Source organism: Dipodomys ordii, unplaced genomic scaffold (genome assembly GCF_000151885.1).
Source record: "Dipodomys ordii isolate 6190 unplaced genomic scaffold, Dord_2.0 Scaffold15, whole genome shotgun sequence".
NCBI classification, from domain to species: domain Eukaryota; kingdom Metazoa; phylum Chordata; class Mammalia; order Rodentia; family Heteromyidae; genus Dipodomys; species Dipodomys ordii.
This window is the reverse complement of record NW_012267231.1, coordinates 9,022,861-9,039,937: the sequence shown is the minus strand read 5'-3', so window position 1 is coordinate 9,039,937 and position 17,077 is coordinate 9,022,861. Positions and strand designations below refer to the sequence as shown.

At 38.5% G+C, this 17,077-nt stretch overlaps 1 protein-coding gene across 1 annotated transcript in view; it reads right to left on the bottom strand.

The window, feature by feature from the left end:
* The window catches only part of Tjp1 (tight junction protein 1), a 70,716-nt gene that overhangs the window by 38,139 nt on the left and 15,500 nt on the right, over positions 1-17,077 (bottom strand). Inside the window, exons 4-12 of the mRNA XM_013011897.1 lie at positions 14,466-14,745; positions 10,968-11,071; positions 10,198-10,366; positions 9,521-9,668; positions 6,911-7,050; positions 5,531-5,636; positions 4,174-4,324; positions 2,051-2,159; positions 430-649 (exon numbers count right to left, since the gene is read on the bottom strand). Coding sequence (XP_012867351.1) covers positions 430-649; positions 2,051-2,159; positions 4,174-4,324; positions 5,531-5,636; positions 6,911-7,050; positions 9,521-9,668; positions 10,198-10,366; positions 10,968-11,071; positions 14,466-14,745 — 1,427 coding nt within the window. The remainder of the gene's footprint in view (positions 1-429; positions 650-2,050; positions 2,160-4,173; positions 4,325-5,530; positions 5,637-6,910; positions 7,051-9,520; positions 9,669-10,197; positions 10,367-10,967; positions 11,072-14,465; positions 14,746-17,077) is intronic.

Here is a 17,077-nt window from a genome sequence, read left to right as displayed (position 1 = left end):
TGGGGCCTGAACTCTGGGCCTGGGTGCTGTCCCTCAGCTCTTCAGCTCAAGGCAAGCACTCTACCACTTGAGCCACAGCACCACTTCTGGCTTTTTTTCTTTTTGCTTATGTGGTGCTGAAGAATCGAATCCAGGGCCTCAGGCATGCAAGGCAAGTGCTCTACCACTGAGCCACCTTCCCAGCCCCAAGGATAAATATTTTTAAAAATTATTTAAAACCCAATATGGACAAAGAACCACAATAAGATGAAATGTCAAAATACTGTGTGGAAGTTCACATGCGGTTTAAAATTCAACATTACAATAAAATAATAGGGGTTTATACAACTAAGTCAGTCAGGCTTCAGTTTAATACAATGAAAAGTAACTCTCTACTACCAAATTCTCCCCAAGGAGATTGCAGTTTCCTATCAGTTATTCAATCCATACCTGTTCTTATTAGGAATGATGCCTCGTTCTACCTCCTTATGATTTTTGCCAATTCGAATAGCAAGCCATGAGCCAAGTTTTCCATTGTACAAGGTATCCACGACACGGAACACCTCTCCTTTGTTAAAACTAAGTCCATAGGGAGATTCCTTTTCATATTCAAAATGGGTTCTAATATAGAAAGAATCTCCTACATCTGATTCCACAATTCGGCGATAAACTAAAAGAAATCAAAATAAACGAATTATCAATACATAGTGGGTAAATAATCGATCCACAACAAGACATTATGAAAACACCCCGATCCAGCAAATGCCCAGCTTTTGCTTCATCAGGTGTTATGCAAGGACTTCTTCCCATCGATCACATTCACCATGCCTCATGAAATGGTCACTTGGCATCTCATTATGCACTTAAGAAAAATGATGCAGAACCATATCAAAGTAATTTGCACAAAGTCATATACCTGGGCTGGAGGCCTGGCTCAAAGGATCAAGTGCCTCCTAGCAAGCCCAAGGCCCTGAGTTCAATACTCAGAAGCACCACTAATGCTGCAGGTCTACTTTCTATTCATATCATTTCTATTTATTCCATTTTTTTTGGGGGGGGGGTGGTCATGGGCCTGAACTCTGGGCCTGGGCACTGTCCCTCAGCCCTTCAGCTCAAGGCTAGTGCTCTACTGCTTGAGCCATAGTGCCACTTCCGGCTTTTTCTGCTTATGTGGTGCTGAGGAATCAAATCCAGGGCCTCATGCATACAAGGCAAGCACTCTACCACTGAGCCATGTTCCCAGCCTGAAATGAGACTAAATGTTCTTTTGTTGTTGTTGTGAGGCTGGAACCCAGGGCCTGGGCATTGTCCTTGAGCCTCTTTGTGTCAAGCCTAGCGCTCTACCACTTGAGCCACAGCACCACTTCCTTATTCCATATTGTAAGTCAGTTTTTCCCACATGGGTGACTGTGCTCCCCTCCACTCCCCAGACACTCTTGCCAGCATGTGTAGGCACGCTGAATGTTTCAACTGTAAGTTGAAGGGGCAGAAAAGTACACTAAAAACATCTCCTATAGTGAGAGAGGCTCAGGATGTTCTGAAACACCCAATGCACAAAGAAGCCCTTCAGACAGATTTACCTGAGCTAAAATGTCAATAGTGCTAAGGCTGGAAAACCTCCTTCTCAGTAATAAAATGTATGTATTGTAGCACAACCACCTGAGTGCATTGCTCAGAAAACGTCAGAGTAAAATTTGGAAAGGTTATGTGTTTTCTATAGTTCTGATAGGTAATTTTTTTCATCACTTTTGTAAAGGGTTCACTGGTATTTTACTTGAATTAAAATGCCATAAATACTGGGCCTATCAATGTGCTGTGCTGATGGCCAAGACTGTGTGCTTCTAAAAAAACTTAAATAAAATTAGCTCAGAAAGCAACAGATTTAATTATCACTGATTTCTTTCTTTATTTCTTTTGCTATGCTCCCCAGCAAGCCCTACGCTCCTGAGTGCTGGCATTAGAGGCTTGTACTACCATAGTCAGCTCCAATTTACTTTAAAAAACTTGATCTCTATAAAAGTCCTCCAAATTCCTACCAGTTTACTTTCTCCATTCTCTGAGCATATCTTACCATCCTTCTTCTTTTGAGCCAATATGGTCACTTCTTCACCTTTAGGGAGGTCAAGGAGGAAAAGAACAGCTTCTTCTCGTATGATATTGGTGAAATCTACATTGTTTACCTATTAAAGTAAGAGTCCATACATGAACCTTGACTGCTTTAAGAATGTAAGTACATTTCAGAGTCTACCTAGTTTGAAAATATTACACTTTTAAAAGGAAAAAAAAAACTTAGGTTTTTTTTTGGCAAGTCATGGGGCCTGAACTCAGGGCCTGTGGACTGTCTCTGAGCTTCTTTTGCTCGGAGCTAGTACTCTACCACTTGAGCCACCGCGTCACTTCCAGCTTCTTTTATTTATGTGGTACTGCAGAATTTCATGCATGGTAGGCAAGCATTCTACCATTAAGCCACATTCCCAGGCCCCCAAAAACTTATTTTGTTTTGGAGAAAATAAATAAGCTTTAATTTTAAAGAAGCAGAAACCAAGTAAATAAAGATGTGAATTTAGTGACAATGTATCCTGAACTAAAGATCATCTATTGTAAAATTTAACTAATTTGGACCAAAAAGGACAACTTTTATTATTGTGAACTCTCTTGGTTTCAAATCTTATTAATTCTATGAATTTCCAATACAGCCCTACTTTTTACTAGTTGCTACAAAAGAAATCAAAAGAAAAAAGGATGTGAAAATGATAGAGTGCATTGTGGTGATCCTGTAACAGCAACTCCGTAAGTAGGCAACTCATTATTTACTTGCAATTTACTTGTATCATAAATTCCAAGGTACCAAAATGAAATCTCTCAAAATGTCACCATGGGGTAGGGGATGGAGGGTTAATCCTTCTTTCTGCCTTTTGGAAATTTCCCACATTAAAAAGACAAAATCAAAAGCCAAACAACTCTCTTTTATAGGAACACTTATTCATTTTCACTTTTACTAGTACTAGACTTTTAGTGGGTTTTGAACTAGGGCCCTGGTGCCTCCCCACTTGAGCAATGCCTCCAGCCCTTACAACACAGATAGTGAATATAAGGAAGAACAGTCTTCAAGAAGGATGTACAACATGATGTATGATGACAGCTGAGGTTGCACTCATCAATGATGACAGTGGTTAAGATGAAACCTATGACCAGAGTGACTGGAAGGAAAGGGATTCAACCATCCCTTGAATAAGTTAAATAACGAAGCAGAGAAACAGGACAACAGAAAGTGGACAACAGATGAAGAGCAAGAGAGGAGGAAGGGAGAGAAGGAACGAAGGTGTGAGTTTCTAGAGTAGACAGGAGATTGAATTCATACAGACAGGAGGTCCTGTGAAAGCAGACAAACCAGAACAGAGGCAGCAGCGACACTTTGAGGTAGCAAAATAGAGAGAATGAGGGAATTCTCATGACTGACTTAATTTTTTAATTAAGATGGGATACAGTTGATCTACAGAAATCAAATGGAGATCTGGATATTCTAAAATGAGATGTGAGAGGCAGATAAAAATAGTATCATTCCTAGAAAACCCTGTTCGGGGTAAAATGAAGTAAAGAGGAACAGAGTTCCCTTGGACAGGGAAAAAAGGGGAAAAGGAAAGGCATCACTGAGAGACCCCTACCTAGCCCAGGCTTCCCAGGCTTTTTTTGAGTGATCCAGTTTCTTGTGAAGTGTGCAGCTACAGAACCAGGGTGGTTTCATATGTGCATGTGTTAAGTGTCCCCACATTGTATCTGAGCCATTATCTGGGGTAAAGAAAGTTCCAGAGGTTGTGTGGCAACTACTACAAAGATCACTCCCATGGAGGAAGAATGCCTCATGTTGCTATCTGGCAAGCTGAGATTTGGGGCATCTTGCCAGTCTGTATGTTGAACTGAACATTAAAAAAAATCTCAGTACTACAGGAATCTGGCACTTGTTGCTTGTAGGTTCTAACATCATACCACACAGTAACACAACATGGCAGTGAATAAGAGCAAATATAAGACTGAGAAGTGACCTATCTAATACAAGTCAGACCTGATACTCTGTCTGAAAGCTTAACTTGCTCAAGAGCCTGAACACAGATTACAATCTAATTATAACACTAGATTTGGTGTGGTCTGGTGTCCTCTTCTAGAGATCCGTGTGAATTTGATATACTGACGTACCCTGAGGATTTGATCGCCTTCTTCTAAGCCTTCTTTTGCTGCAGGACTATCTTCTAGAACACCAGCTACAAATATCCCAACATCATTGCCACCAGCTAGCCGCAAACCCACACTATCTCCTTTTCTGAATTTTACCAATTTCATGCTGGGCCTGTAAAAACAGACATTTCATTTGAAACAATTAGTAGAAACTTGAAAAGTTACAGCAAGCTGCTATAGTAAAAACTATATTCAGAATAAAACATTCTACATACTACTAATCAAATAAAACAGCATTATAACTATAATTAACAGCACTGTTAACTTCTGAAAAACAAAGTGTTAGAATTATTTAAATTTGACATGGAAGCACTGCTTTATGTAACTCAATTTATAATTTTTTTTATAAAACAGTACTTTCTCAACTCTCAAGTAAGATTCCTGGACATGACATGTATGTATGAAGCATTCCCAGTGGTTTTAATAAAGCTTTCATTTTTTTCCCCATAACAATTCATGCCATCACAAAAAGTGTCATCTTATAGAAGTAGACACTGCAGCACAAAAGTAGCTCGTTCTACTACTACTGGAAAGTCAGAGCCAGGCCCCGATGCACTATAATCTCTCTTTTCCTTTGACAGCGGTTTTCAACTCTGCAGCTGGCAGGCTCCTGGCAGGTCACAGGTAGTTCACTTACATTGGAATACTCTGAATTTTAAAATAGGTATCTTACAGTCACTTGGAAATATCTAATCCCTGCTTCATCCTTGTTAGAAAGAGAATTGAAAAACTAGACACATGCAGAGTCCCTCTAAAGTAGTGCTGAAACTCGGTGACATCCTCAAACACTAAAAAGATGTCTTAGAAGACATTGGTTAAGCAAAAATATTTTAATTACAAATTACCCTTTACTTTCCCTTCTGTACATTCCTGACCAAAAAGGCTCATCATTCCAAACATAAAGTATTTTTTAAAGTCTTTTTTTCTCTTAAATTACAACTACTCAAATTACTAAACCAAACAACTAAAAAAAAAAAAAGTTCTGAAATTGGGAAATATTTATTTATATATTTGCCTATTTGTTTAATGCTAGGGCACATAAAATGTTTGTGGAAATTATGATGTTTGAATAGAAAACATTTTATACTGACCTAAAATTTAGATAGAGAATAAGAAATCATCCAAAAAAATCCCTTTCTCTATAATCTGACCCTAACATAAAAACCTGCTAAATAAGAGAAAGCCCTTAGAATATTTTTTAGATGACCTGATTTTTTTTAAAGTATATGCAATACTACTTTTATTCTAATTAAATTCTTCCTCTGAAAAATGTTTACTAATAGACAAAGAGGACAGTACAATTTGAAAGCTACAATACCGAAGAATGCCATCTTCATGGGTTGAATTAGGCAGGACACCATCAGCAGGACTGACAGGTAAATCCACATCTGGTTGTCCAACTTGGGCATATACAGGCTTTGGTTCTAAGTGAAAGGAAATTTAAACCATACAGGAATCATTTAATAAAAACAATACTAGAAACTAGTGAAAAACAAATACAATTATACAAACACAAGTATGATTCATCAGCAAACAAAGAGATAAGGAGTATATATACCAGAGGACACAGAGTACTTGTCACAGTTATAAATTCTGCAGTCTTTGTTAACAGTACGCATGTCATAGGGTCCCATGTGCTTCCTATAGCTCCAAGCTATTCGGATCTGAAAACTCGATGTTCTCCACAAAAGGAAAACAGAGTAAGACAGAATCCGAACTTTTCTTTGCTAAGACTGTTAATGTAAGCAATGTGCACTGGCTCACATCTATAATCCAAGTGACTTGGGAGGCTGGGATCAGGAAGATTGTGGTTTGAGGCCAGTCTGGGCAAAATGTTCACAAGACCTCAACTCAACCGATACAAAAGTTGGGTGCAATTGTGCTGTTATTCTAGTTATGTGGAAAGCAGAACAGGAGGAAAGTGGTGAGGACAGTCCCAGCCAAAAGTGAGACTCAATAAGAAAAATAACAAAAGTAAAGACCAGAGAGCTAGTGTGGCTCAAGTGGTAGAGCACCTATCAAATGTGAAGCTCTGAGGTTCAAATCTGGTATCACCAAAAGCAGAAACTAACAATGTAGCCATTATTCTGCATCATAATAAATTTGTTTTTAGGAATCCATATTTCTTCTACTGACCAAGCAGAGCAAGACAGATAAGAGAGAAGGAAGTGTGACACATTAGAAACAGTCTCTAGGTCTTTGGGGCCACTGATTTTAGACCTTGGCAAATTCTTAGTCTAGAGCCTCCAAATAGAGTTTACAAAGTATACATCATAAAATTTTTATAAAAACAGTACTAATCAGTAAAACTTTTTAAATTTTTTAAGCCAACTTAACATTTCTCCTTTTCTTTTTGGAATGCTAGGTACTGAACACAGGGCCTGTGTCTGCTAGGCAAATGTTCTACTGATTCCAGTCCTCTAAAAATTAGTTTGTCTTTATTAAGGATAATCAATACAGGAAAGGAGCCTTACTCCAGGTGGCTGTTCACCAAATATTTTGTTAGAAAAAAATAAGAGCATTCATGGAAGGTTACTGATAAGCAGCCTTCTATCGATAAGGAAAACATTCAAAGTTTATATATGCAAAAAAATGTACATATGGGTAGTACTATTTTCATCTTTGAAATCTTTGAGTTCTGATAATTACTAGAACTGGATTACAAACATTTCTGCACTTGGTATTTTGTTACGCTTACCTGGTAGAGTAGGTGTTTGCTTTTCATTTCTTTCAACTGTAACTTCTTCCACTGCTTTGGGTGTGTGATCATTTACATGCTTTACTGGAGTTGAAACAGCTCCAGGTTTAAGAATTCTCTCCTCTTCTCTGCTCCGGAGACTACATAGTATTAAAATAGAAAACAAAAAAGCTTAAAGAGATTCTGAAAGTCACTTGTGCAAGAACAGGGCAGAAGAAGGGAAGACAACTTCAATATGGATCAGTTCTGACAAAATATTGTAAAATTTGTTAATTGCTTAGCACTTAAAAGTAGAATCGTTTAAGAACAAAACTATGTAAGCAGGTTACGTATCTATATAACAAAAATGAAATGGAAAAATACAGTCATAGTAGCAAAGTTTATTATGGGCCTGGCATTGGAAAAATTATTGTTCCTTTCTGTGCATTCCCATTACCAACCAAAAGATGGAGGTATCATTCAATAATACATGAGACTGCGGCATAGCCTTACTCAACACAGGTACACAGTGAGCAGTTAACATTACTTAAAATTTTCTTGTACCCATGTTAAGATGAGAAGGAATCAATAAATTTTAATCTAGCATATCTAAATCATTTCATATTGTAGTCAATATAAATAACTAATGAAGTTACATTCTTTTGTTCTGTCCTCAAAATCTAATGCCATCTCAATTAGAATCCACCTCAATTTGAACTTAAAAAAATTTATTAAGGTGTTATACAGAGGAGTTACCATTTCATAAATTAGGTAATTACATTTTTTTTTTGGACAACATCACATCTTCCTTTGCTCCTTCCCAGGTTTTCCCTCCCTTTTTTCCCCTCCTACTAGTTGTAGAATTCATTTCCAATGGTGTCTAATGAGTACCACTGCTGCACTTGTTCACCCTGTCTCTCCATTTCTGTGTCCCCCTCTTACATATTCAATTTGGATTCTTAAATGCTCAACTGTCACACATGACTAGTGGCTATGTTGTTAAGCAATGCAGACCTGTAGCTACAGTATAGAACAAAATAACACGTTTTTCCAAGACATTACAAATAGTTTTTTGCAATGAAAAACAACTTTGAGCCCAGTCTTAAAAAAAAAAAAAGCATGAAAAAATTCTTCCTGTATGCACACTAGCAGCTCAGTTAACACGGTGAAGTATTACATTATGATCATTGTGTTGAAATGGTTACATTATCTGCCAAGTGTTTCTCTACCCATAATTCTGTGAAAATGTCACCTAAAACCCAAGGTAAAAGTTAGGGTTGTCCTCCCAAGCCAAGAGGACATATAATGTGCATAATTTAAGTGATGAAGTGAAATTTTTACATTTCTATGTCTTTAGTGGATGTTGAGCAATGTTATGGACAAAGGGCTAAAATCAGATTAGAACTAATTAGTTAGTTACTAAATCTGAAATTCACCAATCAAAAAAATGAAAAATTTCCACAGGTGAAATGATTTTTTAAAAAAAGTATTCAAATGATATATTAGAATGTTTCAGCAATGCCTTTTGACCTACTGGGTATGCTAAATGTAGGTTCCAGAGGAAACTAAGCAATATTGACAGTAACTAAAATAAAATGCTTACAGTTCTCTAATAATTATTTCTCAAAGAAAACAATTATGAATGGTAATAGAAGATATATAAGAAAACAATCTTTTAAAGCCAAGAGTTTTAAAGACTTCTGCTATAGGTCTTCTACCGAGACTTCTGTTAAGTCTCCTATTTAAGCACATGTATATCTTCTGTGCATACATATTAAAACTTACTCCTGAACAATTCTGCCATAATTAAGTGAACTCTACAGTAAGGAGTCTTTGATCCCAATTATCTTAACATGACTCAACACCTGTATTTTGGATGGAAATGTCTCACTCAAACATTTAATCTTCCTGGTAACACTGACATAGCTGCATTCCAGATTTAGAAGCCCATTTTGAAACTAACTTACCACTATTATTAACTACCATAATGTAATTAATATATGCTCTGCCTATTTTACTTCTGGTGGCAACTCTGGGACTAGGAACCAGGGAGTCTGGCTCCAAAGCCCAAATAAATCTCTGCACTTTATTACCTCTAACACAATGGAAAAGATGCTATTTATCATTCTTAGTAGGCAATAACAGATTCTAAAATACACAAAACAACTCAGAAGCCTAAGGTGTGCCAGGCGCCAGTGGCTCATACCTGGAAAAGCAGCTACCTAGGAGGCTGAGATCTGGAAGACCAAGATTTAAAGCCAACCAAGGCAGAAAGGTCTGCTAGGCTTCTTCTCCAAAATAACCAGCAACCCTCCAGGTTCTATAACCTTTATTTTCTAAACCTTCATGAGTATCCTTGAATAAAATCCAGACGTTTAACAAAAAACAAAACAAAAACAAACAAACAAACAAAAAAACAGCAAAAGCCCAGTTGGGGGTATGGCTCAACTGGTAAAGAGCCAGCTGAGAATACAACATTTTGAATTCAAATCCTGGTACCAGCAAAAGAAATTAAAGAACAAAATTATATATAAGGTGTACATGTGGTATGCACATATACTGTACAAAGATAACCATATCAAGTACCAAGCAAATAGAAGCATTTTATTCTAAATGATAGGGTATGATTACCTGCCACTGCTGGGCTGCTGAGGAGAGTGTCTGGAATGATCAGAGGGCTCTGATCGCTGGTCAGGAGAGCGTGACCGGCTACGGCGAGGAGGTCTGTCATGTGAGCGACCAGAATGATCGGATGCTAGTGACTGAATTTCTGAAATGTCTGTTAAATAAAAAGATGTTATTTTCTCGTGAAATCATTAAGGAATACCAGAGACATTACACATAGCTACTAAGCATAATTTCATGAAAAATGACAGATTTAAGCATTGTTTTCATCAGCCAGTAATCAAGTCAACAGTTGTGAGCTGCCTTGAACTTGTTAGGCAAGCGTGCTACTACTTAAGCCATACCTCCAGCCCTGCATGCTTTAATTACTTTTCAGACAGAGCCTCACACTTTTTACCCAAGTAGCCCATCCTTATACCTATACTTCCCAGGTAGCTGAATTACAGGCATGTACTACCACACTTGGATAAGGTCTAACTAACCTTTCTGCCCAAACACATCTCAAATCACAATCCTCTTATCTCTACTTCTGAAGTAGCTAGGATTACAGATACAAGCCAATATGCCTGGCAGTCTAAAAGTTTTTATATTTTGAAAATGTCTATCTTTCACTCTGACATGTCAAATCTTTCTAGTACTTTAAGAAATAAATTGTGGGAACCTCTGAACAGACTCATACTCACCGTCTCTCTCAGAGGCATTAGCAGAATGAATACTGTCAGAAAGATCAGGGACGTTCAATAGGGTAGCCCGGTCATCTCTCTGAACTACCATTTTTAACTTGCCCTTAGACCTTTCTATCAATGTCTTTGCATCTGTCAATGACATATTTTCTGTCACAGTACCATTTATCTGCAAAAGGAAAGAAACTGTAAGTTGAAAGGTAAATGACAACGTATAAATGATAGCCCTCTGATCTGTTATAAACAGGAATAGCCCAACTATTTCCTGGTTCACAAGAACCAGCAGATTCCCTTTATACTTCTTCCTAAATCACCAAAGTATTCTACTTTCCTGAAACAGTAAAATCTTTACTATACTGTGTTCTGTCAGATAAAACCAAATTAGTAACTCCAAAACTCCTCCCTTAAAGCTTGTCCCATTCTACCGCTTGTTAGTAAGCTAATAAAATATTTAAAACTACCTAGAAAAGTTGTCGAAGATATTTAATATGTAGTATGTAAGGACAGGCCTATTTACCTACAAAGTGGCTGCTACTGATGCATGATTTATATTTGCAGCAATTCATATCTCAGAATAACTCCACACCCCTAAAGTATCACTGTTGACATGTAATAATGGATAAAGGTAATTTAGTAATTTAGGCACCTATGCCCCAAACAATCAGTTTTACTTCTCTGGCCAAACCGCTTCAAACATAAGTGGAGGTTATATGTTAATTCTAGAATTTGTTTTCTATTTCAGTTCATTATAATGAAGCATATGACTATACCTTCAATACAACATCGCCTTCTTGGATATTGCCATCTCTCGCTGCCAAACTGTCTTGTGAAATTTCCTTTACAAATATATGGCTGGCCAATCGGAGACCATATTCTGAAATAACATATTCAAATGTCTTCAGTGAAAAATTCCAAGATATTTAAGTAGATTGTGAAGTGTAATACTAATAATTATTATATAAAGGTTTAAAGCACAAAGATGTTAAACTATTTTTAGCCACCTTAAAAATAAAACACTTCATTTAATCATCAAAAAGCATAAAATGCCAATATGAAAGCAGAATGTTAGTGTTCTACTGAAAGAGAAAGCCCTGAAGAGAAAATCATTCCTTTCTCACCATATACTGACACACTAGCTTCTCTGAATGTTACAAGAATACCATGTTAAAATAGTAAACTACTTGCTGTTTGAAAGACTTTGGAAAGTTTTGTGATTTTACTGATAACTGTTGTCAAACATGTACTTCTGGCTCCCAGACCAAAAGTATTTTTGATCCTCCCTGACATGGGAAACGCATTCAGAGCACCGGTACACACTGCAGTGTACTACTGCGATGCTTACCACCAGCCAGGCAGATGTGAGCGAAGGGTAAAATGCTGATTCTGTTTCCTTTATGCAACCAACAAAGAATTCAAGAGGGAGGCAATACTAATTGTACCTGTGCTGAGGGAATGGTGAGAATTAAGAAAGTTACACTGTCCAGAGAACTTCCCTAGTTCTCTCACAACTATGGAAAACACATTTTTCAAAAATCAAGAACCAAAGTTGGTTGTGATAAAGGATATACGGAATCTCAGCACTCAGGAGACTGAGGCAGGAGAATTCTAAGTTAGAGGTCAGCCTGGGCTACATAGCAAGACTCTCTCTCAAACAAAACAGAAGAGAACAAAAGAAGGCCAACAACTACAACCACCAGTATGAGAAATAAAAGCATGCTTTTAGTTTTGTAAGGAGAGAAAGAACTCAAGTCTCACTGCATTTTAAAAAACAACAACAAAACAAAAAAATCCCCTAAAAAACCAGAAGAGATTGTTTTTAATCTGAGATAGGTTAACATGCTTGCTTCTCAAGCATCTCAAAGTTCTATCATAGTTACAGTTTAACTTAAAGTAAATAGGCAGCACTCATGAGCAGGACAGACTTTGAGTAAATCTAGGCAGGGAATCCTGTGTCCTTTGGAAATGCTCTCTATATTGGAAGAACGTAGGATTAAAAGACTGTTCTTATTTAAGATTAAAAGCTTACAAATGACCACTGCACAGATGGGCCCGAATATTCTCATGCATTTATTCATTCATTCCAAGCATTTCCTTGGGTATATAATAACTATACACCAGGCATTATGAATAAAGCTGCAGATGAGAAAATCCCTGCACTCTGACAAACTAGTAGAGGGAAAATGTTATGGCAATTCTAAGTACAACAAGGAGTTGAAATAATGGGAATACAAGGATCTACATCTATAGGTTGTCAGACAAAGCCTCCTTGAGAAGAAAAACAAAACACTAAAGCTAAAGCCTAATAAATACTAAAATGAAACCTGAAAAGTGTCTTTGTATGTAGAAGGCTGAAGATGTTGACAGACTGTTCAAAACAAATGCACCAGAACGTATGAAAGAAAGCATGTATGAAGAGGTCTAAGTCCAGTGTGGCTGGCAACGAAAATAAAGAGAAAGGGACCAAAAAGAAAAAAGAAAAAACTTGAGTGAAGAGTTTTACAGAACCCACTGAAAGCTATCCAGAAACCAGTCATGAGATCAGAGTCCACTTAAAACATGGTGGCAGCCTGGGAAAAGGAAGTAGCAGAAGGGAAAGAAAGAAGGGGGTGGTATTTAGAAAGTTAGGCTCTATTACTATGCACAGGAAGAGATGTCAAGAACTACTATGTCATCTGTGCCTGGCTGGAGACACAGGAGAGAATGAAATATATTTCTTTGAATACTTCATTATAAATGGAAAAACCAGCATTTTATATGCGACGTGTTGATTTGAGAGGTCCTGAAGGGACATTTCAATGAATATGCATGATAGCACAGATCCAGGCCAGACAAGTACTGCCAACATCAGCAGTGACCTGAGGTAACAAGACCAAATTGCCTAAAGACATCATATTCAGTACTAGGAGACATTCTGGGACAGAAACCTCCAGAGTGGAAGTGACACCATGGCTCCAAGTGGTAAGCACTAGCCTTGAGTAAGAGTTCAGGGACAGTACACCCAGGCCCTAAGTTCAAGCCCCCACAATGGGTTTGGAGCGGGGAGGGGCGATGGAGGGAGGAACCCTACAGAGAAAGAGTAACATGAGAATGAGCTTGCAAAGCAAGGGAAGTGAGGGACCCAGAAGGATATAATAATACATATAATAATAATATATAATAATACAGACATGGAAGGAAAACATTATTTTAAAAGTTGGGAGTGGTTAAATACGCGAAATTTACTAAAAAAAAGTAACGGTAACATGGAAAGTGAATGTCTCTACTAGTCTTAGTGTAGGGACAGGAAGACACCAGGCCAGCAGGATTTAAAGAGTGAGCAGTGAGTAAAGTAAAAACAGCTCATGTACACAGTTCACGGGAAGTCTTCTGTAGGAAGGAGAGAAGCTACAGGTGTGTGAGTGAGCCTTCACAGTACTCTGAATTCATCTTTTCAATCAAAAATGATCAGTCATGCATTAAAAAGTTAAATTTGATGAGTGAGAAAAATAGTAGGGCCAGTTTAAAAATGTTGAAGTACTATATATATATATTCCTCCTCCACCCTAAGTCCTGGGGCTTGAACTCAGGGCCTGGGCCCTGTCCCTGGGCCTCTTTGTGCTCAAGGGTATTGCTCTACCACTTGAGCCACAGCATCACATGAAGTATTGTATTTTGGAGAAAAGCACATAATGAATTAGCTCCTTCTCTTCAATCCCTCCATTTAGAAAACAGCCTACCCCACTCCACTGTTCACACAACTATAAAAACACTGAACTGTACTTTGGTGAGGTATAATATCACATTAGCATACTTTTTGGGTTATTTTGGTCGTGGGGCTTGAACTCTGGGCCGGGGTGCTGTCCTGCGCTCTTCAGCTCAAGGCAAGTGCTCTACTGCTTGAGTCACAGCACCACTTCCGGTTTTCTAGTGGTTTATTTGAGATAAGAGTCTCACGGACTTTCCTGCCAGGGCTGGCTTTGAACCGCAATCCTCAGATCTCAGCCTCCTGAGTTGCTAGGATTACAGGTGAGCCACCTTCACCAGCTCCGCATTAGCATACTTTGTATATAGTTCTTCACAACAAATGCAAACCAACCATTAAACAATTAATTTGAAGTATGATTTAAGACAAGAAAATGGGAAATCCTTGAAGCTTGCCATAAAAGGATTTAAGGCAAAGAAAACAAAGACATGAAAAGAGGGCACTGTTACTTCCCACTGAAATTAAATTAAAATTAGTCCTAGAATCGTCATGTGAAAAGAGTAATAAAAGAGTTAATAGAGAATACCTTCATTTTTTCGGGATTTCACCAATGTGACTTTGGTGGGTTTGGCGGGCTGACTGGAGGCCACTGATCGTCTGTCTGACCGTGGAGATAAACTCCTCTCTCTACTTGCACTCCTATCTCTTGCCCAACTCTTCTCACTCCTCCTGTTACCCACGGCACCTCGGCTACTTCGTGGGTCATGCACTTCCTCCTCCTCATAACTATCTTCTTCATTATCAGATACTGGCTCTGGTTCAGGACGACTTACGGGTATCTGAACTTTCTTCTTTCTTCGAATAGTCTACAAATATAATGATAATAAAGATTAAAAAAGTGGTTTTCATTCATGTACTTTTTGTTCCTAAAAGAGAAAGGAACAACACATTTCTTTTCATATATTAACTGTAAATGTTAAAGACAGAATACAAGTAATTACAAGCAATACAAAGAATACATTTCCTGCTTCCTGAAAAACAGATGTGGTTAAGCAACCAATCAGAAATAACAGGCTTATTCAGTATTAATGAACACAGCTTACAATGTATTATTACTGGTTGTGGAAATAAAGTACAGGCACTGGGCTGGGAAGGTGGCTCAATGGTAGAGCGCTTGCCCTGCATGCATGAGGCCCTGGGTTCGATTCTTCAGCACCACATAAGCAAAAAGAAAAAAGCTGGAAGAGGCACTGTGGCTCAAGTGGTAGAGCGCTAGCCTTGAGCTGAAGAGCTGAAAGCTGAAGGACAGCACCCAGGCCCAGAGTTCAGGCCCCATGACCTGACCCCCAAAAAAATAAGTACAGGCACTATATGCAGATACTGTGAATGCTATGCTACACAAAGCAACTCAAGCCCAATTTGGTTCCTTAAATCAAAGGCCCAAATTTGTCCTTGCAGACTTCTAAGTGATACATTTATTTATCACAAAGTGATAATTACTTCAGTTATAGTTCCCCATCTGCTTTCCATCTCTGCACTGCTCCAATTTATAACTTCTGGCTCCTTCTTTCCTCAATGTTCTTTCCCCATTCACTTACTTCTTTCACACTCAGTAAGCTCAATCTTTTGGCTGAGGCATCCCATAGTCCCCGGACTTCGCTTTGCCTTCTCATATTGGCACATACGGGACTCCTCAGCGATCTGCAAGAACTTCTTGGTAACACCTCCTCACTTGCAACACAGCCGCCTACTGAAGTTGTTGGTTTTCTGGGGTTTTTTGTCGGTCATGGGGCTTGAACTATGGGCATGGGCGCTGTCCCTGAGTTCTTCAGCTCAAGGAGAGTGCTCTACCCCTTGAGCCACAGCACCACTTCCAGTTTCCTGAGTGGTTTATTGGAGACAAGGGTCTCACAGAGTTTCTTGCCCAGGCTGGCTTTGAACCTCAATCCTCAGATCTCAACCTCCCAAGTAGCTAAGATTACAGGTGCCCAGTTCTACTGAAGTTGTTGACTCTCTTATTTTCAACTCTCCTCTACTCTCACAGTTCACTGGATCTCTCCTAGTTTCATTAGCCTTCCTCCCAAGTTTACATGGACCTCACAGCCACATTTAAATGACTTTCTACTGCTTCCACCCTCTCCTGCCATGACAAACACCAGCCCACTACTACCTTGGATGGCTGTATTTCTGATGGGGCCTCTATAAAGTCTTTTTTCCAAGCACAATTCTCGTCATGGTTCAGCAATGCCTTCATGTGTATCTTGCTGCCTCTTGATGGAATTTGCTAATACAGGTATTTCAAATCTCTTCACCAAGGTCTCAATCCCACTTCATTCCATTCTTCCACTTCTAAACTGTTTCAGTTTCTTCCATTTGGTACTTTCTTCTGTCCTCGAAGACCAAGTAGGTCTTCTATGTGCATGAACAAAACCCTTTATTTGAGCTCATTCTTATCCCTATACACTCTAAGACATTAGTTACCATCCTCTCAGTTACTTGAATTCTCATTTCTCTGCCTTTTTACCTCATAGTAAACATTCTGTGCCTGTCTTGCTACTCGTCTCCAAGTTATCATCTTTTCTCTTGTCTTCATGGCAATGCTGTTGCTTCCTACTACTACCCAGTGTGTTTAAATTGGGCTTTTCTGACAAAGCAATGTTGAAGCTGAAGGACAGGCAGCAGCAAGAGAGGCTGCCATGTGAAAAGGACAAAAACTAATGTCTTCCTCAGAGGAAGCAGCAGCTCCACACCCTTGGCCAAGGCCCCACTAGTAATATTTTGCAATTCGTAATATTTTCTGCTTTGAAATCTCACCTCTACTTTAATCTCCAATGTATTATTCTGAAAGTAGTATTGTGTATTAGGATACGAATGTTCAGATCCTTCCTAGTACCAGCTGATCACCCCTGTAAGAGAGCCACATCTATACATTTCTATTGCACCTCAGGTGACTGGCATCATAGTTTTAAGTGTGTACACGCATCTAACTAAGATTCTATTTCCTAAAAGAGTTCCCTTCCATGAACTCAACTAGTACATATACTGAAATATTTGCACCCAGTAGGTAGATGCTTAACCTATTAAAAAATATTTAATCTTGTTAGGATTCTCCACTGATTAACTGTCATAATCTCACCTGAATGGAATTTAGAAGATTTGATAACAATGCTTCAAATTGTATAAAAATTTTGTAATACA